Raw genomic sequence first — 24687 nt, forward strand, 5'->3', positions numbered from 1 at the left:
TGGATTAACCTATGGATTAACCTTCAGCAGCGTTTTTATCGTTTTAATGCCATTGAACACAACTTTTGACCAGAACAACAGCTAAGGTAAGCATTTCTCCCGTGTTTCCTCCGTGAAGCTACGTGTTGTGATGTCTGTTTTCGCTTCCCCTGTCGCGAGTTCTGATCGCTCAGTGATGATACTTTTATGTCTGGAATCTGTGGAATCTCAGCTTGCTAATCGATTGTCTTGTCTGTGTAGATACGATAAGTAATAAGGGTATTTTACCTTGAGTTCTGTGCTAATTGCATTTTTTCGCTCAGGGCTAATTCAATGCCTTTCTTATTACCCTTTTGTTTCGTTTAGCTAAACATGGTTAATATTGTCTGAAAGCTGAGTTTCTTCCCGTTAAGTGAGTATGACACATTCATAGCTTATTAAATGTTAAGAAGCCCTCAGACGCTGTTTCTTGCAAGATGTTGCGTTTTGCCGCGGGGCCGTGGGGTTTAACTGCTTTTAACTGGTGAAACAAACTGACTCACCTGTTCCTCTTTGTTGTTGATGACCACCAGAACTGCTCCTCTCTGCTGACAGTCATATCTGCTATCATACCATGATTTCCTCTCATTAGATTTAAAGTAGCAACTGCATCCAAATCTCTTCCATCCTTCAGGACACACCGTCCCTTAAAGCAAAACAGTTGAACATTGTGAAACCGTTGAAGTGAAAATGAAACAGTCAAGTTAAACTTTGCTAGTTCTGTACAGATGTTTAGAGTTTTGAAATGTTCTCACCTTCAATTTTGACCTTCAGCTGCTTCACTTCATCCTGTAACTCACTGTTGTTGACTGATAAGTCTTGGGAAAAACAGCAGTAGATATTAAAAAACTATGCTTTATAAACAGTGTGAGTTGGATCATGTGTACTATTGTATCTTGAAAAATATCCTACCTGCAACTTTGTCCAGGAGCTGACTGTAGTTGTTTTGTTCAGATGCTCGTTCCTGGTCCTCAGCTCCTCTTTCTCCAAAGTGACTGAAATACAAGAGAAGCTGAGCCTTTTTTGATTTTGTTATGGCAATTATTACGGACTGGAGCAGGAGTTTGAGGGCTTGAGAGTCAATTTCTCTTCAAAATATAATTGATATGTACTACTTTAAAGCAGATGTGTGTCTCTTGGCGTAAAGAAGTGGAATTAAACAAATAATAATTTCATAATATGAAAGGGGCAGTGTTTAGGATTTGGCGGCATCCAGTGTTGCAGTTGCAGATTACTACAGGTTGTTCCTGATATTGTGTGGTGACACCTTAATGTTTGCATTGCTGCCACCATCACGCAAAGATTTACCATGGTACAAAAGACCAAACACTTACAATGTATGGGTCGATTGCCATAAAATTGACCAAGCACTTTCATGCACCACAGTGAAACCTTTTATTTTTGGAAAACTGCTGATCTTTTCTAGTGTTATTTAGGACTTTTGGTACTTTTCACATGTTTCCCTTCTGAGTGATTCAATACAGTTCATTCTCTCCTATTTGCTTTTATTATACAGTTTGTAAAGCATGGACAGGAATCATTATTGGAAAAGGGAAGGAGATGCACCAAAGGTCTTTGGGAATATTCAAACCCATTACATCACAAAGGAGATCTGTTTTCTCACAGATCCATCTTTAGGATCCACAGCAATGCTTAACTGTTTGTAGTCATCCATTTTCTATTGTGGGGGCAACTGTCTTTTTACAGCAGGCTGGTGTGTAGGTACAACCCTTGAGGATTCTATCTATGTGTATGCAGAAGACTTTGAATCAATCAAAAGTCCATTCAATTCCTCTTAATTCTGTAATCATTTCAGTTCGAAAAACAGGGCTGTATTGTTCCGGTAATGCCAATCTATCAATGTCCCTGACCTTGAATGTTTATTGAAGTCTTAGAATGTAATACAAATAATATAAACATACCTTTGCTTTTATCTCAAACAAAAACATTTGGAAATATCTAATTTGTGTGTGTTCTGGTATTCAGTCAGAAATAATGTGGATCCAGTCAAGCTACCTTTCCATTTTCCACCCTTACAAGAACATTGGCTAAGCAGCAGTGCACACAGACATGTTTGCATAGCTGCTTCATACACACTTCTCTGACACAGGAAATGTGAAGACTATGGTATTGGTATGGTATATGAAAAATATATAATAAGTTTTTAGTTTCAGTGAAAAGATCAAAAAGGGATAGAAGATTTTCTTTCTGACACACAACCACAGAAATAAAGCCATAGCAAAGCTACATTACATACAGCAATTGTAAAACACCATTTCACATGTGATGTTATCATTTTAATCTTCCTGTTCTCTTAAGAATAAAACTAGTACATATTTACATTTGTATATTGTAACTAGTAGGTATGTTTTCCCCTTGTAAAGTGATAATGCATTTACCCTGTATTTGTTCCATGTACTGTGACACCTGCCAGTATACTGATATTGAACAACTCTGTTAAACACCACATTATATTCAAGGACAGCCTTATATTTGTATGTTTACAATTGTTGGCTAAAGTGTGTTTTTGGCACAGTACCTCCACCTTCTGGACTAAAAAAGAACTAACCTTGGTTTGCATGTAGCTTTGGAAAACCAAGACTGATTAAGTAAAAGTGGCTAACAAAGACGCATAATCTATGTATTTAAAAGTGAAAGTGCTGCATCTGGATTCAAACCAGGTCTTGGTTTAAAATAAGGGAAATATACTTATTTATAATGGAAGCCAACAGTACGTTTTTGCTTTATGGACATTAATTGCAGTCCCTTGCAGTACATTTGAACAAACACTCATTACACAGGCTGAAGGGAAATACAATGAAACTTCATAAATGGTTCCTTCTCCTGGAAGCTTAAAATTAGGATCTGGTGACTACTGTTGTATCAAAACCATTTTATTAAACAAAAACGTATTAATTAACTATACAAAGCCAAGTAAAGACTGTGTGATTCCATGTCTTTATTTACTTTTATTATAATCAACCTGAAAGAATAAACCGCACATTAAAGCCAGAGAAACAATTTGTATGAATTCCAAGTAATTCAGCAAACAGAACAGAATGAACACATTTAAACAATGTATAACGCTAGCTGTTACAATTTGACAAAGCTGATCTCAGAGCTGCCCACCCTCATCAAATCATTCAAGAAATCTATTTCTCACAGATGCAGTTATATAAGAGATATGGTTGTTTTGGTCTCCATAGTCCATGTTGATTGCAGTATGCTGAAGTGTTCTGGGTTGAGAAATGGTTTGGCGTTCCTGATTCCCAGAACCTGTAGGACAATATAATAGGTCTAAAACTTGAAAACAACTGTCGATTTTGACTCAAATATTATCTGTAACAAATTAAATCATTTGAGTTAAATAAGGAAAAAGGATTCAAAAACAGAGATGGATGCAGTTATTTTAGTTTTCTTTAAACCCTTGTTTATATAATGCCTTGTTTGTCCCAGGTGCAGCATATGTGAATGACATCAGAGGCCTGTACTACGAAGCCGGTTCAACATAACCTGGATATGTTTGAGTTAGCCGGTTGGCCCAATCCAAAACATACGCGCTCTCGCTAAACTGTACTACGACGCTGGTTATCAAGTGGATCGCTCAAGCCAGCCGTGTCCTATCTAGTTAGGTGCGCGTTCACATGAAAGGGGTGGTATTTGGAGCATTCGACCAATCTCAAACACGGACAAGCGTACTGACAGCGCAGCGTCATACTTCCTGAATGAAAAGTGAACTTTAATATTAGTCAAATATGAAGAAGTTAAACTTTAAACATCCATCACTTAAACACTTTATCCAGGATAAAAGCCACATAGCTGCACCTGCAAGGTGAATACAGCTGGTAACAGAAAAAGTGTTTGAATGCGTACATTAACAGGTTTATGAAATCACTGCCCCGTCCAAGACACGAGTGGATCTGACTTTAATTACATTTGGCTCGAGTGTTTCGTCAACTTAATGTGTTGCTTAAAATAATACTTCTGCATACATTATGTGACACTGTGAGTGTTGCACGGCCAGATACGGCTCAAGAAGCTGACTCAGATAAGGAAATATATGATACATTATGATGTGATATGATATGAATGATAATGGGACACATCGACGTCTGCACTCACAGTGCCGCGGACTGTACTTAATGTTACTCTGATCCGGTTACTTATGTTGTGGCAGATATTTAAGTAAGCTTTCTTAACGCTAATGTTATAATAGTCAGATTGCTCTGAAGATGGAGGTGATATTCTATTAATTTTCACGTTCACACAGTCAGTTGATTTTTGCCGGCCGTCTTTCCTGCAACGGCAGTTTTTCTGTATTTCCTCTATCCTGTAATATGACTTGATCGCTTTAAACTCCGCACACGGAGCTCTGATTGGTCAGCAGGCGGTGCTTTCACTGAGTTGATCTCTTAGCCTGCAACATAAACTGCTCCGGAGGAGGATAGCCCAGGCCCGGCGTCATGGGCGGGCCCCATGGGGCCGGGCCCGCCCATCCAGGATTTGGGCCCGCCCATGAGAAATCAGGGTTGATTAAAAAAAAAATTATTATATACATTTTTTTTTTACATTTTTGTATTATTATGTTTATTGTTGTTATTTGTAGGGCTTTGTCATAACATTTATTTTTGTATTAAACTATGTTGAAACATTAGTATAATATAATTTTTTTATTTTGCTATGAAATTCTGAATGAATGCGCGAGACTGGTTTTTCGCGGGGTTGAGTCGTGTGTGTGTGTGTGAGACGCGTCACAGCAGCCTGTCAGTTTACTCTGGCGGTTAGTTTGGCTATTATCCTTTTTTATATGTATCGGCGACAATGGATATTAGGAAGTGGTTCACGAACAATAAGAGCTCAAAAAATGATTGTGGCAACTCAGCACCAGATTCTGGCAACTTGACGTGTCCCCCGCCATCTATTCTACCTTCTCCTCCACCAGGACCCGAGTCAACGTTGTCAGACGCAGCCTCTTCGGAGCAGGGCAGCAGCAGTTCATCCTTAAGCAGCCCAGGCCCAGCTCCCATTCTAAACGCTCGTGATCTTGGAGATTTTCGTTTTCTAGTTCCAGAGGACCTTGGCGTGGATACACCAAAACAGGTAGTCCTGGATAGTTTTCCATCTCGGCTGTTCTCCGGGAAAAAACGTAGTTTTGCCAGCTCATGGTACCAAAACCGACCCTGGCTTGAATACTCCGTGAAAGGCGATGCTGCGTACTGTTTCCCATGCAGAAAGTTTAAGGCTCATCATCATGACGCATCGTTCACCGTAAAAGGCTTCAAAGACTGGAAGCATGCCTTACAAAAGGGCACGGGTCTTAGCAAACACAGCTCTTCCAAGGAACATTTAGTGTGTGAGAAATTGTGGAGAGAAAAACAAATGCGCATCGAGACTGGTCAGGAAATCACAACTCTTGTCAACAAAGATCAGCTGGCTCGTAACAGATATTACGTGGGCTCCATTATTGACATTGTGACTTTTCTCTCTACCAGCAATCTTCCTTTCCGAGGTGACCACGACTCTTTAGAGTGTATGTCCAAGTCTGGCAGTGGGTTATTTTTGTCATTGTTTGAGTATACCATCGAAAAGGACCCAGAACTCGCGAAAATTGCCCCCACCATTCCCAAAAATGCTACCTACATAAGCCATGATATACAAAACGGCATAATTGACCTGATGAGCAAAGTCGTAACGGAGCATATTGTTGAGGAAATAGGCGACTCCTTTTACACTGTCAAAATGGATGGAACCCGAGACCCAACAGGCTGTGAAAACATTTCAATTGTACTGCGTTTTGTTGATGAGAACTATGTCATAAAAGAAAGGCTCTTGACAATCGCCACAGCAGTTGCAGGTGATGCAAAAACCCTCACACAGACACTCATTGATGAAATACGCAAAGTTGGCCTGAGCACAGACAAAATTCTCAGCCAGGTATACGATGGGGCAAGTCTTATGTCGGGGAGACACGGTGGGGTTCAAAGACTCCTTCAAGATGAACTGGGCAGAGAAATCCCATATGTGCACTGCTTCAACCACCAGCTGCACTTGGTCGTTGTTCACGCCATGTCCGGTGAGAGAGCCATCGAGGATTTATTCAACATCTGTAATGTCCTCTACAAGTTCACACGAAAGCCCACCGTTGCTGCACATTACCAGGGAAACACGCTGAAGCGTTTACTGGAACAGCGCTGGACAGGGCACCTGGCCACTGTTCAGATTATTCTGAAATCTTTTCAGGATATAGTTGAACTACTCCGACATGTTGAACACTCTGCATCATTTCCAGCTGACTTGAGGATGGAGGCAGCAGGCTTGCTGAGCAGAATTTTAAAGCCAAGCTTTAAATTCCACACCCAGATAGTATGCAAGATATTGTCCCTGCTTGAGCCAGCTAACAGGATGATGCAGTCGGAGGAAATGGACCTTCAAACGGCAGTACAGCTTGTCAACACTGCCAAAGAGTGTGTTGAGGCCCTGCGCACCGAAAAGGTGTTCACGGAGATGTGGAGTGAGTGCGCACAGGAGAGAGAGGATGATACTATCCATCCCGGTCCCACCAAGAGAAGGCGAACTCTTAACACAACTTTGGAGGATTATGTTGTTGAAGAGACAGTGGGAGTGGGAACACAAGAAAACCACCAGATGACAGAGCAACGGCGGCTGTTTTACAGCTGCATTGATGCAGTTACGGGAGAAATTGCGCGCCGCTTTGGAGAGCGAAACAGCGCATTCATGGAGGCTATTGCTTCACTCAACCCGGAAAGCAGCTTCTTCCTGGAGCCCGAAAAAGTGGAACCTTTGCTTAAACTGACTGGAACCACGCTCGTTGATGCTGAGTTCATTGTGGCCAAAAAGCTGATTCTGAAACACGTGGACAGCTTCACACCACCAGAGGATGGGAAATGGACATTGAAAAACGTACTTGGTCATCTCCACACGACGCTTGAGGCAATGCCAAGTGTTCTCACCGCATTTAAGGTTTCACTTACCTTTGGAGCTTCGACAGCTTTATGTGAGAACTCTTTTTCCACACTGAAAAACGTTTTCAGTGAGCACCGAAGAAGCATGTCTCACACTCGGAAAGCAAATTTAATCCAACTTGGTTTCGAGAAGGACCTGACAAAAAAATGCAAGAATGAGTGGAAAGACATGTTGCTGAGGAGGTTCCATTCATCTGGGAAACGTCGGCTACAGCTTTATTAGGCCCACCCCGAGTACATTGTGTAAGTAGCAAACAATCACATCACGATGTAGGCTAAGCTGTTGTTTTCAAGCTTTAATGTGAACAAAATATTGGGTATTTTTCAGTGTGTTCTTTTCACTGTATGTTTGCCAATATATTTGTTATTTGTTTAATTCCACTTCTTTACGCCAAGAGACACACCTCTGCTTTAAAGTAGTACGTGCAAACTGATGCTTAACATGTAATTTCCTCCTGATGCTCATCCTCTGAAATTAAAATACATTTGCATATTATATTTGTATATTTTCTGTCAGTATTCTGTTTTTTGCTGCATAACTAAAGCCGTCTGATATTCTATTAAATCTTTAAATGTTAACAGCCTTGACTCAATAAATTGTTTGTTCTTAGGTAGTACATTATGCAACATTCTCACAGCTTTTTTCTGTAATGTAATTAAAGGTTTTTGTATTACTCATAGGTGTATATATGAGTATATGAGTCAGCTGCATGCTGGTTCTGCTTGTTTGATGTGTAGCGTCGCTGTCCATCCATGGTGCTGAAGTAGCGCTATTGTTGTGCCTCTATCCTGAGCACGCAATGAAACATTTTGAGCATTGGAAATGTTATTGAGCGCGCAATTTAACATTTTTGAGCACAGAAAAATATATTTTGCAAGCATATCAATTATATTTTGAAGAGAAATTGACTCTCAAGCCCTCAAACTCCTGCTCCAGTCCCTCTCTCCCTCGCTCAACCTCTCCACCCCGTGCTCGCTCAAATTGGCACAGCGTTACAAATGGTTGGTTATGTGGCACATTTGTGGGAGAGAGAGCGTGTGCAGTAGTGTTAATTTCGTCAGCTATTTTTTAATTTAGTTTTAGTCTTAGTCCTGTGTTAAATTTCCTTGTTAGTTTTAGTCATATTTAGTCACCTTCATCCTGTTTTTATTTAGTCAAGATTTAGTCGACTAAAAATCTGAGCATTTTAGTCTTATTTTAGTCAAAGAAAACTGTTGAGTCTTTTTTTAGTCATCAGATTATATAGAACATTTCAGTCAAACTAGTCAAGCCAAAACCAATAATTTGTCATTTTAGTCAAACTTATTTCACAATAAGATTATATCTTGTCCTTATTTGATGAAAAACACAGGCTGAATGATTAAGAAAGCAGCTTTGCAGTCAGAGAGTATCTGGTCAGGTTTGTGGTGTTTTTACCAGCTGTGTTATGGCCACATTGCTTCCCTTCTGATAAAACAATGCATTCGGTTTTTTTCTCCGCCTCAATGTAGCGAAAATGGGCCCAAATATCACATTGTTTCTTTCTCCCAAGCAGTGGTGGCTTTAGACTTTTTCGTTGTCAGTCATTTTGACGGACAGGATCGTAACATTTCCGTCATAATCCATTATTTCCCGTCGAGTGCACAATTTATCACTCACTCGCGCTGACGGGGGGGTATTCGGTTAACGCGAGTGCGACCACTGCTCCCAAGCCCTATTGTTGCCATTTTATTTTCTGTTAAATAAGGTTAGTTAGACCATGAGTTAGACCCGAGTCTTCCTGACAGTTCATATTCTGCCTCTGCCCGGTGTAATTCAAATGTGCCGCCGCGCGCGGCACAGACACACAGCTGCTGCCCAGCCGCAGCACCGGAAATGGAACTGCTGGGAGAAAAACTGACTATCAGAGATGTAACGTTATCTTTGATAACGATATTGCATGATGATATCGTTACAGTTATTGTTTACTGCCGTCGGTGCCGTCTCGTCATCGTCTCGTTTTCGTCATGGAAAAAAAGGTCGTTGACGAACATATTTCGTCATAGTTTTAGTCAACGAAATGAACACTAGTGTGCAGCAGCAGCGGAAACATTTCCTATGCTCAAAATGTTTCATTGCGTGCACAAAAATAACGCCTAAATCTGTCTGCAACTATATATGCACATATGTTACGTTAAAATGGGGTGGGGCCTGGGGGTCGGCCCGCCCTGGTAAATCAAATGCCCGCCCACAGATGTATGTCTGCCGCCGGGTCTGGGATAGCCGCTCAGCATAAGTTACCATGGAGATCTAGCCCGCTAAAAAGAGAACCAGCGTCGTAGGACCGGAAAGCCCGAGTTTTCCCTGAAGTTAGCCGGCTAAGCGAAAATCCGGCTTCGTAGTACAGGCCTCTGCTGACAGGAAGTTAACATGGACCCTGGCTGTTACCTAGGAATGCAATCCTGTGGAAACGGGCTAAAACAGTGTTTCAGACAGAAGGTCAATACCGGCAGGCTAAATGCTCTGTGAAGATTAAAGCCGTTTTTTATATAAGAAGACCAAATAATTAGCATAATAATTGACATTTGAAACCAATTTAGTTCTGGGACAAAGGATTGTTGATTTAATTATGATTTAAAGAGAAAAACCCTATCTCACATTTCTGTCAGCAGTGATCCGTCGACCCATTCCCATTCGTACACCCATCCTGTTGGTGTAGATGTTCCCTTTGTGGCCTGTAGACCAATCCAGGCCTCTCCTTGTGAATTGAATTCATTGACAAACTTCTAGATGTGGAACGGAGACAATAATCAGCCATGACAAACAGAAAGGGATCCACTTGTACACCACACACTGAATAGTTGACACAACTACTAGATAGTATGCGCCTAATGGAGGAAGGTGAAGAAACTATTATTAGGGTCTGAGACCAGAGGTCGGCGAAGACCCTATTGTAATCGCTCGCGCAGCAGGGAAAACGATTGGCAGAAGCACAGAAAAGGTTCGGAAATCATGACGGCAGATAGACCGCGCGAGCCCATGATTGATATCGGTAGGATCAATTTGTGAAGCGAGCGACAACCATGCTAAACCCACACAAAACAGGGAAAACGACAGCCTAAATCATGACAGTTCCCACGCGAACCTAGTGACATCACTAGCCTCGCACATTATTGATATTGGCTCTGTCAATTATGGGGTGTCCTCATATGCCGTTGCCATGGCAACGCATCCCTCGCTAAAAATCACGATGTTGTCATAACTCCTATGAAAATGGTCAAAACAGCGCCAGACTTCAGATGACAGTTAATGGTCCGGCCCTCAACACCTCAATATGACAATAGTGAGTTTTCCTTAAAACGCTGTTGCCATGGCAAAGCATCCCTCGCCGTTATGCACGATATTGCTATAACTCCAGTGTAAATGGTGAAAAAGTGTTCAAACTTCACATGTGTGCTAACGGTACAGCCCTCAAGACATCTAGGCATATTATGGGGTGTCATTAAATGCTGTTGCCATGGCGACAGATCACTCGCCATCAAACACAATGTTTATGATACTGCTGTAACTCCTATGTACGCTGTCCGATCGGCCTGAAACTTCCCAGTTTGCCAACGGCCGAGTCTTCGAGACACCTACGCGACACGTCGACGTGCGGACAACAGCCTGCGGAGCGTCGAAGACCCGCTCAACGCTGCTTGCAGCTTTAATTATTATTATTATCTGTTCAGCGAAAAAGAATGCAGTAGGAAATACACGTGAAGTGATCACAAGAATGTTAGCATTTTAACTTATAATAATGCATTTTATGAAATTACACAATTATTTTCATTTAATTTAATTATTTATATTATGCATTTCTAAAATAAGAAGAGATTAACCTTGTGTTAGTCATCTGAGGCTTCCGTATCAGCAATAAGAATAAATACAAACAATTATAAAATATATATATATATATGATAATAATGTACAAAACAGAGTGGACCTAAAAGCTTATACATTGAGTCAAAGCTAGGAACAGGTGCTAATGAGAATCAATTGTTAATGAACAGGCTAACAAGATGTGATCTGAAGACAGGAAGTTGGTCAGTAGATAACCGATCTCAGGACGTTACATCTACATAACTCACTCTGAAACAGACCCACCTGTTCCTCTTTGTTGTTGATGACCACCAGATCTGCTCCTCTCTGCTCACAGTCAGATCTGCTATCATACCATGTTTTCCGCTTATCGGATTTAAAGTAGCAACTGCATCCAAATCTCTTCCATCCTCCAGGACACAGCTTCCCTTCAAACACATGTTTCAAAGATAGATTTCATATCATTTCATTTAAAAGACAGATCTTTGTTCCCATCCTCTTTCTCCAAAGTGACTGAAATATAGGAGAAGATTTCCAGAGAGATGTGGGTGTTTCCACACCACAAGGATAGGGATAGAAACAAGAATATAGATGAATTTTAAAATAACATTAAAATTAAAAATATATCAGAACGATAAAAGACAGATTAGACACAAAACGAAGACTGTATATGTTTCACCATAAGCAGTATTGCCTTCTCACTCTATGGCTGTTTGAGGACCATCATACTTGTGGTTTTCAATTGTGAAAAAGACAGTAGCAGAAATGGATCACAAAAAGCTAAGCGGCGATGCTAGTCCGTCAAACAATAGCGGTTAGAGTGGTAGTATTTCCTCAAGATATCCTTGTCAAAGAAGAAATGCGTGTTGTGTATTATCGTACGGATAAGGCAATAATTCCAGTCATCATCAGGATGCACAATGGAAATTATTGTATTAAAGCTTAATAAAGTGGTATCCTTTCAAGTGTTTTAAATCCTTATGTATGAGAAGAACATTTGGTCTGTGTTCACGGGGGTATAAGATGTAGGGTTTTATGACACTACAGGAAAGAGAGGGACATGTGGGTGTTGCCACAGCACAAAGAACAGCAATAAACCTATGAAAGAGTAATAAGACACAAAGAATATCTGATTACAAGTTTACAAAATAAGAAACAAATCCACAAATCATCAGCTTCAATCTAAAGACAGAACTAACTTAAATCCTGGATCCTGCACATTATTCAATATCACCCTTAACTTTTATCATGTGTATTATTGTGTTAAATTGTGTGTGTTATTGTATCTTGGAAAAGATGTTACCTGAAACCAGCTGGCTGTAGTTGTTGTTCAGTTTGTTGTACCTGGTCTGCAGCTCGTTCTTTCCTAAAGTGACTGGAATATGAGCTTTTTTTTATTTCTAGAGAGAAGGTACTGTATGGGTGTTGCTGCAGCACAAATATAGAAACAGGAATATAAAAATAACAAAGATAAAACAAAAATTGAAATTATACAAGAGCAATAAAACACAAAGAATATCGGATTAAAACTCAACAAAATAAGAAACAGATCGACAACAGCTTCAATTTTAAGAGAGACCAAAGTGAAATCCTGGAACCTGCACATTATTAAACATCCTTCTAACTATTTCAAACAGGAATTACATTATCTGCTAACAAGTTGAAAACTGATTCACTCACTTGCTCACAACTTAATACATAGTTGTGAGCAAGTACCAAAAACAGTTAAACAACATTTAGATATTGTCAACCTTAACTGTGAACATTTACATTTATGCAAATTGTTCACATAAATACGTTTGACCCAACTCCCCCCCGTAATTCCAGCATGGACGTTTACCCTGTATGACATGGCAGTGAAAAGCCAGAGAAAGGAGGAACTGGCACAAGCTGCCTGTATCACTTTGACTGGAGTCCAATGGACAGATCATGTCCTGTGGAGCTGAATTAATACAGAGGGGAATCACATCAGCTCTCTATGACTATAAAAAAAAAAAAAAAAAAAAAGGCTTTCTTACAGTGAATGGATAAGGCAATGATTGCAGTTATCATCAGGATGCACAGCACTCCTAAACAGAGAGCAGCAGCTCTGTAAGTCCTCCTCTGGGCGTCTGCAGGGGGCCTCTCAGAGCGGGGTCCTGAAGCACAGAGCACACAGAGAACGGATCGATTCAAGTGAAAGAACACATTGTTTCTATCATTTCCCACAGTCACACTTAACGTTTCACTGCTTTGATCTGTGGTTTAGTGGCATCTGTCATACATATTTTAAACATATCTTTTAAACACTGTTATGTTACCTCATTAAGATATTGGTATAAAACAAATATGAACTCTTGTGAGTAACTGACCTAAAACCAAAAGCTGTGTAATAGTGACTTTGTATTACTTCCTCTCCAGTCTCTATCTCCCTTGGCTCAGTTTTGCAAGTTATATTTTTAACACCATGCTGCACCTCTCTTCTTCCTGTCACATGGTGTCTCTTTACACTCCGTGTTAAAGATGTCTTTAGTGGGAATTATTCTTGATTGTTTTTTAAAGAAATATGCTTGTTACTCACACACATTCACTTATTCACATTCATAGATTACAATTTGGAAATATGAACCACTGTAAGTTCACTATTCTAAAACAGTTATTAGGTCATGTTCATTTCTTCAGCTTCTTCTTCAAAGTTGGTTTGATGACATAGCGTTAGGGCTGCTCGATTATGGCAACAATCATAATCTCGATTATTTGGGTCAATAATTGATATCACGATTATTAAAAACGATTATCCATTTACTTTGAAAACATCCATTTATTGACAAAAAATTGAACAGTATGTTTTTAACAGTTGATTACCCTGAACTTTAAGTATAATTCAACTGAAAAACCAATAAAACAATTTTATTTTTAAATAATAATAATAAAAAATAAATAATCGTTTTATTTCGATTACGTTGTTTTTGTAATCGTTGCAAGCCAAAATCGTAATTGCGATTAAAATACGATTAATTGAGCAGCCCTACATATCTTTGAATTAATAACAAATAACAAACAGATACACTCAGTTTTCCAAAACATAGGACGTATATAACAGACACAACACTTCAAATGGAATAATGGCTAAAACAATGATATATTGGATTCAGGTTATGTAGAAACATGTGGCCGTTTTAACCAGTATAGGAAGTGTAACACACTGCAGGACAAACAGCAAAACATAAGAGTGTTCATAAGGTCTAAACTGTAGAGACAAACAAAGGCCCTGAAGCGCTGCAGTTCCTTTGGACTGGAAAGCTGAATCTAACAAACTCAGCGCAGGTACTTTATTTTAGCAGAGCACAATCTAACTCACCATAGGAAACAGCTGCAGAAACACAAGCTGTACATTCTAAACTGAAATGAACATAGATACTGAAGAGCTGCACTGCCTTGTGACTGGAAAGCTGAGTCTAACAAACAGAACTGAGAACAAGCTTCGTGTTCACACATTACATTACATGTCACTTGTTAGACGCTTTTATCCAAAGCGACTTACATACATTCAGTACTGTGGAAAATCCCCACAGGAGCAATTTGGGGTGAAGTGTCTTGCCCAGGGACACAACGCCATGCTGACTGCAGTGGGGTTTGAACTTGCTATCCCCTGATTCAAAGTTCAGCGCACTAAGTTCAGCGCACTATTCCACTGAGCCACAGCCTCACATCACCCCAACATGATTTAAAGGAAGTTTACACACATACAATGATGAGTTATAATATTGATTTGTCAAGCTATCACTTACCACCTTCTTGTGACTGATTCTCAGTGTGATAATCTCTGACAGTGTCTGCATTCTCGTAGATATCCACCTCCCTTTCCTCCTGCAACTTTCTGTTGAATTTCACCTTCTGTGATGAATGTGGTACATCATAAATACGTGGCATCTTGAGAAATGTTGCCCCGTTAACGTTAAACACTGTACTGTGGTTTCTGCTAGTGTTTCTGAGACCAGTTTCTGTGTGGCATCAGTAGAGATTATAACGGAAGTACCAGCACACACACACACCTTTTTATGTATTTGGCTCATTTAGATAACAACCTTTTAACTCCAGTTTGGGGATTTTTTTAAACTTCAGCCAGGAGACTGCAAACTTCAAATACAAAGTAAAATGGAAAATGCATATATACAAATAATTTGTATTATTCTATTAAATGTTTTCTTTGTTTAAATAAAGGAGATATTTTCAAGACTCAAGGTTTCCTGTCAGCCATGAAACCCTTAACCACATCAATTCATAGCTTGGTCGAAGGCACCACAAACATACACACACACACACACAACCCCTGTAACACCAGTTTGGTGGTTTTCCTTACTTCAGGTATGAGACTGCAAGCTATTAATACATAGTTGCGAAGAAAAGAATATATGTAAGAAAAGTAACTATATTCATCTTTGTTCAAATAAATGTGAGAGTTTTCAGATACAAGATTTTCTGTCAGACATTAAATCTAACCCTCATCAATTCACAGCTTGGTGGGGAAGCGTGGTCGTGTGTGTTTGTGGTTGACACAAAAACACACAAAAACACACACACACACACACACACACACACACACAGGACATTTAGTTCAAAACAGGAAATGTTTTTTTCTCACTTATTGTTGATACTGTTGCCTACTATCTTGCTTTGGAACCAGGTAACAGAACAAAGGTATTAGGTTAAACCATAACTATCAGACTAATCCGATTACTTATACATTAAGTAAAAGAATGGGCATTATTAAAAATATATCATTTTAAAATTAGGAACAATATATTACAATGTAGAGTATATATTTGTACACATATTTTGTTTGTAAAGCAGAAAAGGTGAACAACTACACAGTATGGTGCACCTTGTGCCTTTTTAATTGTAAACATGCAGCATATAAACCACACTTAACAAAGTCATGTTACATTTAGGAGGCTGTGGCTCCTGTCGCTTTGGATAAAAGCGTCTAACAAGTGAAATGTAATGTAATGTCATGTACATGCCCCTAATTATGTTGCACCCAAAGACGCAAGCTGAAGAATGGATCTAATTTTCCTTATGGCAATTTATTCTCTGTACTAAAAGGGACAGTGTGTTTGAGAGGCATATAGCATTGCGATTGCAGATTGCAAAACTTAACACCACTCTGCTCACCCCTCCTTTACAAGACTGCGTCAACGAGACTATGGGAACAATACTGCTGTTTATATCTATATCCTTTTTCTGACAGTTGCCTTGCTCAAAGGTCATCCTTCCCAAAAGACTGCTTTAGCAGCAACACAATTCAGGCAGCAGCTGGCATTACCACAAGCATGTCGGAGGACTATGGGGGCCTTAAGGTCACAGGAAAAAGCCCTCTGTCCTTTGTGTCCTTTCAGAGGAGCTGTAGAAACATGGCGGTGCAACAAAGGCAGCTCCATAAGGAGGAGCCAATGACCATGTAGATATGAAAAGCTTATTGTCAAAGGACAGATCAACTCAATCTGTTCTTCAATATATTTGAGATCACTGGCCTTTGACTTGTTTATCTTTTATGGGTCATTTTACTTTAATTCTTATGTTTCTATATATTTTTTTATATTTGATCTTACTTCTTATATTATATAATACATTATATTTTATTTTATTTATATGTATTTTATTCATTCTATAATGAAACAACTGTCATGAAAACCAATTCCCCCTGCGGTTATTAAAGTATTTCTGTTTGTGATTCTAAAACTCAACTTCAACACAACTATTCTTAGACATGGACATCATAAAGAACATAACGAACAGGAAGTGAACACTAACAGGAAGTTAAAGAAAACCTTGGTCAGTGCTGCTGCATTTTAAGTTTACGTTGCTGTCTCCGCAGTTCCAGCTGTTGGTACGCCATGGAACTGAGTATGTTTTCTTAGCGCGAGCAACACGATCATTTGTAAATCAAAAACATAATTTTGTATCCACAAAGTCAATTGTTTATTTAGTATGTTTGTTAAGCAAGATAATGTGCAGCAAGCCCGTCATGAATGAACACCGACATGGTGATCAAGATCTGCTTAAAAAATCTAAGATATAAGCAAACATAAAGATATGTAATGTAAGTATTAACTGCTCACGTGTGAAGGTGGTATCATTTACATATCACAGTGATACAATTGTAAAATGTATGCCAGACAAACTACAAATATGTCTTATACACGGTTCAGAGCAGATTATCTAAGGAATATTACTGAGATCATTTACAAATATTTTACGGTATTAATTTCCCCGTGCCTCCATCTTTAACAACATGATAGTCTGTGTCCTCCCAATTATAGGTGTCCACAATTCTCTCCTCTCTCTGTCCACTGTCCTTTATGGCTACCTTGCTGTATATTTTATTTATAACCAAATTAGGGTCTTCATAAATGTTGGTTCTGCTATCTCAACTTTATTTACACAGTCTAATGGCCTTTTTCCACATGTAGCCAGTTCATGTGTCTTGCACGATTGGAAAGCTATCTAATTGCACAGTAAGTGTTATGTTCCCGAGGAGTATTCTAAACAGATTGAAATTAGATTGCTGCTTTAAGACGCACTGGAGCGTGTTGTTGAAAAAGGATTTCTGATTTCTCCTCCAGTGTAAGAATATACACATTTTAATCCAATATAAGCTAAATATAAAATATATATATATTAGGCCTGAATACAGAAAGATATTGAGGCAAGAAAGCAGTCATTCAATATTTGAACATGTCATGACTACTCAACATTGATAGACAATTGTTCTACTTGATCTCTTCCAGTCTTCCTTCATGCCATCTTCATATTTTAATAACTCACTTGTTGCAGTGGGTGTGTGCATGATGCATTTAAAAGGAGGAAATGGTGCAGGTCCCATCAGTGGTTGAAGCTCTGCTATGGTGTCTGCAGCTTTTCTTATTCAATTCTATTTTTGGACCCCCCTACACATTGGCCCTTTAACTCAACTTAACACAAAAAGCAAGGAAATGTGTGTTTGGTAGATTATTTATTTGTTGTAACAATGCTTTTTGGCAATTCATCTTATACAGTTGGAAAGCCTGTTTTCTTACCTTTGAAATGTTGCAACGTTTGTGAGAAACAAGCATTTGTGGGATGAGCAGCAGAGCTGAGTATGTGGGTTGCGCCTATCAATGCCAAACAGCAGCCACTCTCCGGTCTCGTACGGTTGCCAGGAGCCTGCCATGACTGCCCTTCACCTTCAGGCCCACTTGCACTGGAACCTCAACATGTGGAGGAACATTATCTTCAGAGCACTGGAACCTCAACATGTGGAGGAACATTATCTTCAGAGCACTGGAACCTCAACATGTGGAGGAACATTATCTTCAGAGCACTGGAACCTCAACATGTGGAGGAACATTATCTTCAGAGCACTGGAACCTCAACATGTGGAGGAACATTATCTTCAGAGCACTGGAACCTCAACATGTGGAGGAACATTATCTTCAGAGCACTGGAACCTCAACATGTGGAGGAACATTATCTTCAGAGCACTGGAACCTCAACATGTGGAGGAACATTATCTTCAGAGCACTGGAACCTCAACATGTGGAGGAACATTATCTTCAGAGCACTGGAACCTCAACATGTGGAGGAACATTATCTTCAGAGCACTGGAACCTCAACATGTGGAGGAACATTATCTTCAGAGCACTGGAACCTCAACATGTGGAGGAACATTATGTTCAGAGCACTGGAACCTCAACATGTGGAGGAACATTATGTTCAGAGCACTGGAACCTCAACATGTGGAGGAACATTATGTTCAGAGCACTGGAACCTCAACATGTGGAGGAACATTATGTTCAGAGCACTGGAACCTCAACATGTGGAGGAACATTCTGCCTACAGCACATGGATGGTAGGGTCACAGTGTGGAGAAGACGCAGGGAACGCTTTGCTGATTGCTGCACCGATAGAGTAGGAGTGGAGAGGATGGGATGGCCTACCTGCAGTCCTGACCTCAACCCCATTGAACACTTGTGGGATCAACTTGGCCCTGCTGTCCGTGCCAGAGGGACCAACACAACCACGTTGGCTGACCTGGGACATATGCTGGTTGAAGAATGGGAGGCCATCCCACAGCAGAGTGTGAGCAGGCTGGTGACAGCATGAGGAGGAGAGGCTGTTGTGGCTGTGTTTGGTTCTTCCACACGCTACTGAGGCTGCTTGTTAAATGAATACATTTGTATCAATAAATTGTTTCCAATATGTCTGGTTTTATCAGACTTCAATCATCCAATCCACCAAACAACACCAAACAAGAGTCAACAGAAAAAAGCTGTTTGGCATTGGCAGAGGAGATTTGTCACATTTTTCATGGGCGCGGCCCACATACTTAGCTCTGCTGCTCATCCCACAAATGCAAGTTCCTCACAAATGTGGTACCGTTGGAAAGGTAAGAAAACAGGCTTCCCAACAGTATAATATGGATTGCCAAAAAACATTGCTACAACAAAGAAATAATCTACCAAACACAAATTCCCTTACTGTAAAAAGAAAAATTATTTTTATTAAATTTGTATCTTATAAAAGAAATGTAACTTGTGTATTACTTGACACTGCTCCTTGAACAAAAATAATTTCCCAATTTTGGGATAAATAAAGTATCTTATCTATATATCTAAACAAGTCATCAAACATTTTCAACAACGTTTGAGGAAGAAAAGTTATTCTCCAACTTTTATTTTGATACTGAGTCAACCCGTGCAGCACACTCCAAACAACAACACTGCTTAAAGTATCACTGAAGCCTAAAAAGCTAATTAACATTTTTGTTTAAATCAAAGTGATCTTACCTATATTTATTTTCTCCTGTTTTAATTTGCATCTTTGTTATTGAGGTAATCCAAAAGTAACATAAACATATCAATTGAAGTTGCTTTCTTATTTTGATGTCTGGATTATACTAGATCTTTTAACAAAACAGTCAAAATGACCCTCCCAACCCTGACAATAACATACAGTATTTTCACTACTGTAGTTCAGGCCTGAAATGATTATTGTGACACGCTGATATTTGCTTTACTGCTTCCATCAAACCAAATCTAGTAATGGTACAATGTTGGATCCTTTTTCATTTTGGAATCTCTCTGACCTTTTTTAGCATTATTCTTTTTGTACAGTTTCCCCTTCTGAGTGATTCAGGACAGTTCATTTTCTCATGGTTGCCTTTATTATATAGGTTTTAATGTGAGGACAGCTACAATTATTGGAAAAAGAGAAGTCTTTGAAGTACATAGTCTTTAAGACATGTACAAATTGTGTACAGTATTTTATACCTACGTACCTCCATCCTGTTTGAGAACTCGATCTTCGGTGCCCGCACTATCGTAGATGTCGACAAGTCTCTCCTCTCTCTGTCCCCTGTCCTCTCTCGCTCCCTTGGTGTATCTCACATTCAAGTTTATGTCATCATAAATGTTGGAAGACATTTGGCAAGAAAAAAAGAAAAGGTCCAATACTTTTGCTCTGTGTTCAACAAGAAGTATGGAGTAGCATGAATATATGGTCAAAACTAATTGTGTAACTACGATATTTTCAAACTTCCTTTGAGCTTATGAAACCCGTCCTCAGTCAACATGCAAGTATGAAAGCTGATAACCTTGATTTTCTGATAAGGATGTGGTTTGTAAAGCATGCTGGAGAATTCAAAAGGGTTTGCAGGACGCTGATCATTCACTGATCACTTTTAAATATCAATGCTGCTGCTCTAGTTTGATCAAATAGACTGCAAAGTCTAGAATAAAGAACAAGGTTTTAACCCAAAAGCAAGCACTGAATATGCAAAATGTTTATAGAAACATGCAAAAAAAACAACATGAAAAGACTGATGGTTTTAAAATGCCCTGGTTTTTTAACATAGCATCCTGAAGCACAAATGTGGTACCGTTGGAAAGGTAAGAAAACAGGCTTCCCAACAGTAGAAATAATCTACCAAACACAAATGTCCTTACTTTTTCTTTTAATTTAATTTTTATTAAATTTGTATCTTTTAAAAATGTAACTTGTGTATTACTTGACACTGCTCCTTGAACAAAATCATTTCCCAATTTTGGAATAAATAAAGTATCTTATCTATATATCTAAACAAGTCATCAAACATTTTCAACAACGTTTGAGGAAGAAAAGTTATTCTCCAACTTTTATTTTGATACTGAGTCAACCCGTGCAGCACACTCCAAACAACAACACTGCTTAAAGTATCACTGAAGCCTAAAAAGCTAATTAACATTTTTGTTTAAATCAAAGTGATCTTACCTATATTTATTTTCTCCTGTTTTAATTTGCATCTTTGTTATTGAGGTAATCCAAAAGTAACATAAACATATCAATTGAAGTTGCTTTCTTATTTTGATGTCTGGATTATACTAGATCTTTTAACAAAACAGTCAAAATGACCCTCCCAACCCTGACAATAACATACAGTATTTTCACTACTGTAGTTCAGGCCTGAAATGATTATTGTGACACGCTGATATTTGCTTTACTGCTTCCATCAAACCAAATCTAGTAATGGTACAATGTTGGATCCTTTTTCATTTTGGAATCTCTCTGACCTTTTTAGCATTATTCTTTTTGTACAGTTTCCCCTTCTGAGTGATTCAGGACAGTTCATTTTCTCATGGTTGCCTTTATTATATAGGTTTTAATGTGAGGACAGCTAGAATGATTGGAAAAAGAGAAGTCAAAATGGCATGCATCAAAGGGTTTACATCACAATCAAATAGCATCTAACACAAAGGAGATCTGTTTCTCACAGATCCATCTTTTAGATCCATTGTTGGTTTGTGTCCATGTTCCGTCCAGATCTACATATGCTGTGGACAGAGCCCCGTGCAGAGGTTTTATGTCCAGGCCACTCTTCCAGGCACTGTAGAAAAAGCACGGAACACAAAAGATTATATTTGATAAAGAAGCAGTTCTTGTTTATTTATCAGTTTATTGCTTTTTATTAATTCTACCGTGTTGTGTAATGTCTATTTATACTGTTCATGCTCACTGCTTGTAGCACTTCAGGATTTGAAATCAAATATGAAGTACTTTATAAATGGAACCCATTATTATTATATTATTATTATTGTGAGTGCAATGTCTTGTAAATGTAATTTAAGAATGACACTTAAGGGACATGTTGACTTCATTAGGGTCTTGCACTTGGTACACCTCAGAATAGAAGATTTGATTTCAACTTCATTATCCATGGTGGCAAAAGCTGAGGTCAGTCGCTCAACCTCTTTCAATGTTGTATGTACAAAACATAACTGGCAAATCCTGCTTTTAGGTATGAGCCATGTGGTGGCACAACATCATTTCAATTGTACAGAGTGTGTACATATAGTGCACAGAAACAAAGTAATGCTGGCTTCAGCCCAACAGAGTCATACATCGTGTTGTTGTGATGTCATCTTTAAACCATGGGTTGAATTGAAGCAGTGCTAATACAAATTGACAATATTCAATTATATACAAATTCCAAGTTGAAGGATTAATTATCATTAACAGGGATTTCTTTCTAGTATTTAAATGTTATATTAAGATACATTTTTTATATTATTAATATATTAGTAAAAATAATACAAGTATAATCTAAATGTTTCTTACCTGAATGTGGGATGTAAGCCGTCCACCCATTTCCATTCATCAACCCAACGCTTTTTGTTTGTCACTGCCCGCAGACCGATCCAGGAAGTTTCAGCTTTACTCAGTTCACTAGTAAAATCCTGAAAATGTTGCAAAAACAATCATCATTTAAAATGTACTGACAATTATAGTGAACAGCTTAACCAGGACTTTTAAAACAATTGCAACAACTAAAATAGTCATATTAGGAAAATCTTTACAACATATCTAATGAATGTATATGCACTCAAGTTTGTTAAAGTGAAAAAGTAAGTTTGCAAATGATATCCAGGTATCAAAAGAAAACGTGTTTTGTTTTTCTAATCTATTTTTACCAGACAACAGCATGATTTTGTATAATTATATATTTACTGTTATCAGATCTTCAAATGCAATCTAAATAATACAATCAAACAATGTTTTTGGAGTAAAACATATTTTAAATGTTTTGACTAAAATACATTGAAGTGAAAGTATGACGTGTCACAAATACTGTATAAAGCTCAGAGTCATCAAAGTCAAAGTGATTAGCTGCATGTATCAAACATCTTGCACTCTTACACTGCACATGCAAAGACTTACATTACCTCACAAACACTCACCTGTTCTTCTATGCTGCCTATTATCAGCAGATCTGCTCCTCTCTCCAGACAGTCTCTCCTGCTCTCTGTCCAGTTCTTCACCTCAGTAGATTTGAAGTAACAACGGCATCCTAATCTCCTCCATTCTGTCTGGTTATTTGTATCCGAGCAGTAACTGTTCTTCAGCTTGTCAACACTGGTCTGCAGCTCCTCATTTCTGGTCTGCAGCTCCTCAATTTTGGTCTGCATTGAAATATCTGGTAATAACCAAAACAAAACGATTTTAACATCAAACCAATATCTTGAATGCCCTGATCATTAGAGTAAAGAGGAGGAACTCACGGAGTGTGGACCGGACAATGAGTCCAACCAGCTGCAGGAGACACAGCAGACCTAAAGTCAGTGCAGCAGCTCTGACGCGGGTTCTTTGGACGGATGGAGGATGATTTTCTCTGCGTGCTCCTGGAGGTGCAAAGTACACATAGAGCACATTTTGATAACAAATGTTTGGAGTAGCTATTGGGCTTCTCCTCCTTCATGTCAGCGTATTCTCCACCAACAAGACAGAAGTTGGAAGTGAGAAAATAATGCCAGCCAAGTGCAGGCAAAAACTCCCCAAAAAGACAAATAGGTGACCTCAATGTCAGACAGCAGCTTCTCAGGCATAAAAACTGAGCATTAATACTTGATAATGATGCCAAATGTGAGCTATGTGTTCATTGTTAATCACATTGATAAAATGAGAAACAAAGCGTCACTTTTTTGTGTGTTCAACATAAAGGTTAAGCATATATATTCATGGTTGATTGCACCTGTTGCAAGATGCTTTGGACTAAAGCGTCAACTAAACTAAATGTAATGTTATATACAATTAATCAAACCTCAACGTGGGACAAATTCACAAACAGCAAGGTTTTTTGGGTTATGGCCTAAGAGGTCTCCACACACTAAACATATTTGTATCAATTGTTTCCTGCTTTGTGGGTACACTTTCTAATGTTAAGATATTTCACTTTCATCATGGTATTTTAGATATGCTTGATTTGTCAATTTGCTGTTGTGAATAAACTACAGGACGAGAAATCAGTAGTATACATTTGGAGTTCAGTGTGCGACCACATGTGATCCAACCCTTATGTTACAGTGAGTGCATTTTAATATTTCAAAGGTAATCTTTGTCACACATTCATTAATAATTCAAAGGATAATCGTAAAAAGAAAAGAACATATAAATACATGTCTAACTATTAATTGCTTAAGTGTAAAGGTGGTCAAATGTATAACAGTGTAAAACGTGTCACATGTCAGATTTAAGGCAAACTACAAATTAATCTTATACAGGCTTTGAAGTACATAGTCTTTAAGACATTTTTACCAAGATCATGTACAAATTGTGTACAGTATTGTATACCTACGTTCTTCCATCCTGTTTGAGAACTCGATATTCGGTGCCCGCATTATCGTAGATGTCGACAAGTCTCTCCTCTCTCTGTCCCCCGTCCTCTCTCGCTCCCTTGGTGTATCTCACATTCAAGTTTATGTAGCATGAATATATGGTCAAAATAAATTGTGTAACTACGATATTTTCAAACTTCCTTTGAGCTTATGAAACCCGTCCTCAGTCAACATGCAAGTATGAAAGCTGATAACCTTG

General features: G+C 38.8%; 3 protein-coding genes across 9 annotated transcripts in view; 1 reads left to right on the top strand and 2 right to left on the bottom strand.

Annotated features, from left to right (window-relative positions):
- LOC117477954 (collagen alpha-1(XIV) chain-like) overlaps positions 1 to 24687 on the top strand; it is a 206395-nt gene that overhangs the window by 158012 nt on the left and 23696 nt on the right. The window lies entirely within an intron of this gene.
- Positions 2935 to 20309, bottom strand: LOC117477959 (C-type lectin domain family 6 member A-like). Of its 2 annotated transcripts, none has more exons than XM_034124791.1 (6): positions 20120 to 20309; positions 12840 to 12959; positions 12125 to 12196; positions 11107 to 11249; positions 9619 to 9746; positions 2935 to 3294 (listed from the first exon to the last, which is right to left on the bottom strand). In XM_034124791.1, exons 1-6 carry the CDS (start codon positions 20262 to 20264, stop codon positions 3171 to 3173), a joined length of 732 nt encoding a protein of 243 aa, XP_033980682.1. In that variant the 5' UTR covers positions 20265 to 20309; the 3' UTR covers positions 2935 to 3170. The 2 variants fall into 2 exon arrangements, with proteins under 2 accessions (XP_033980682.1, XP_033980683.1); XM_034124792.1 differs by lacking the exon at positions 20120 to 20309 and adding an exon at positions 14592 to 14776.
- Positions 21405 to 24573, bottom strand: LOC117477960 (C-type lectin domain family 12 member B-like). Its single transcript, XM_034124793.1, has 5 exons — positions 24449 to 24573; positions 23376 to 23495; positions 23055 to 23290; positions 22435 to 22553; positions 21405 to 21703 (listed from the first exon to the last, which is right to left on the bottom strand). Exons 1-5 carry the CDS (start codon positions 24489 to 24491, stop codon positions 21553 to 21555), a joined length of 669 nt encoding a protein of 222 aa, XP_033980684.1. The 5' UTR covers positions 24492 to 24573; the 3' UTR covers positions 21405 to 21552.

Source organism: Trematomus bernacchii, unplaced genomic scaffold, assembly GCF_902827165.1.
Source record: "Trematomus bernacchii unplaced genomic scaffold, fTreBer1.1, whole genome shotgun sequence".
In the NCBI taxonomy this organism is placed as follows: domain Eukaryota; kingdom Metazoa; phylum Chordata; class Actinopteri; order Perciformes; family Nototheniidae; genus Trematomus; species Trematomus bernacchii.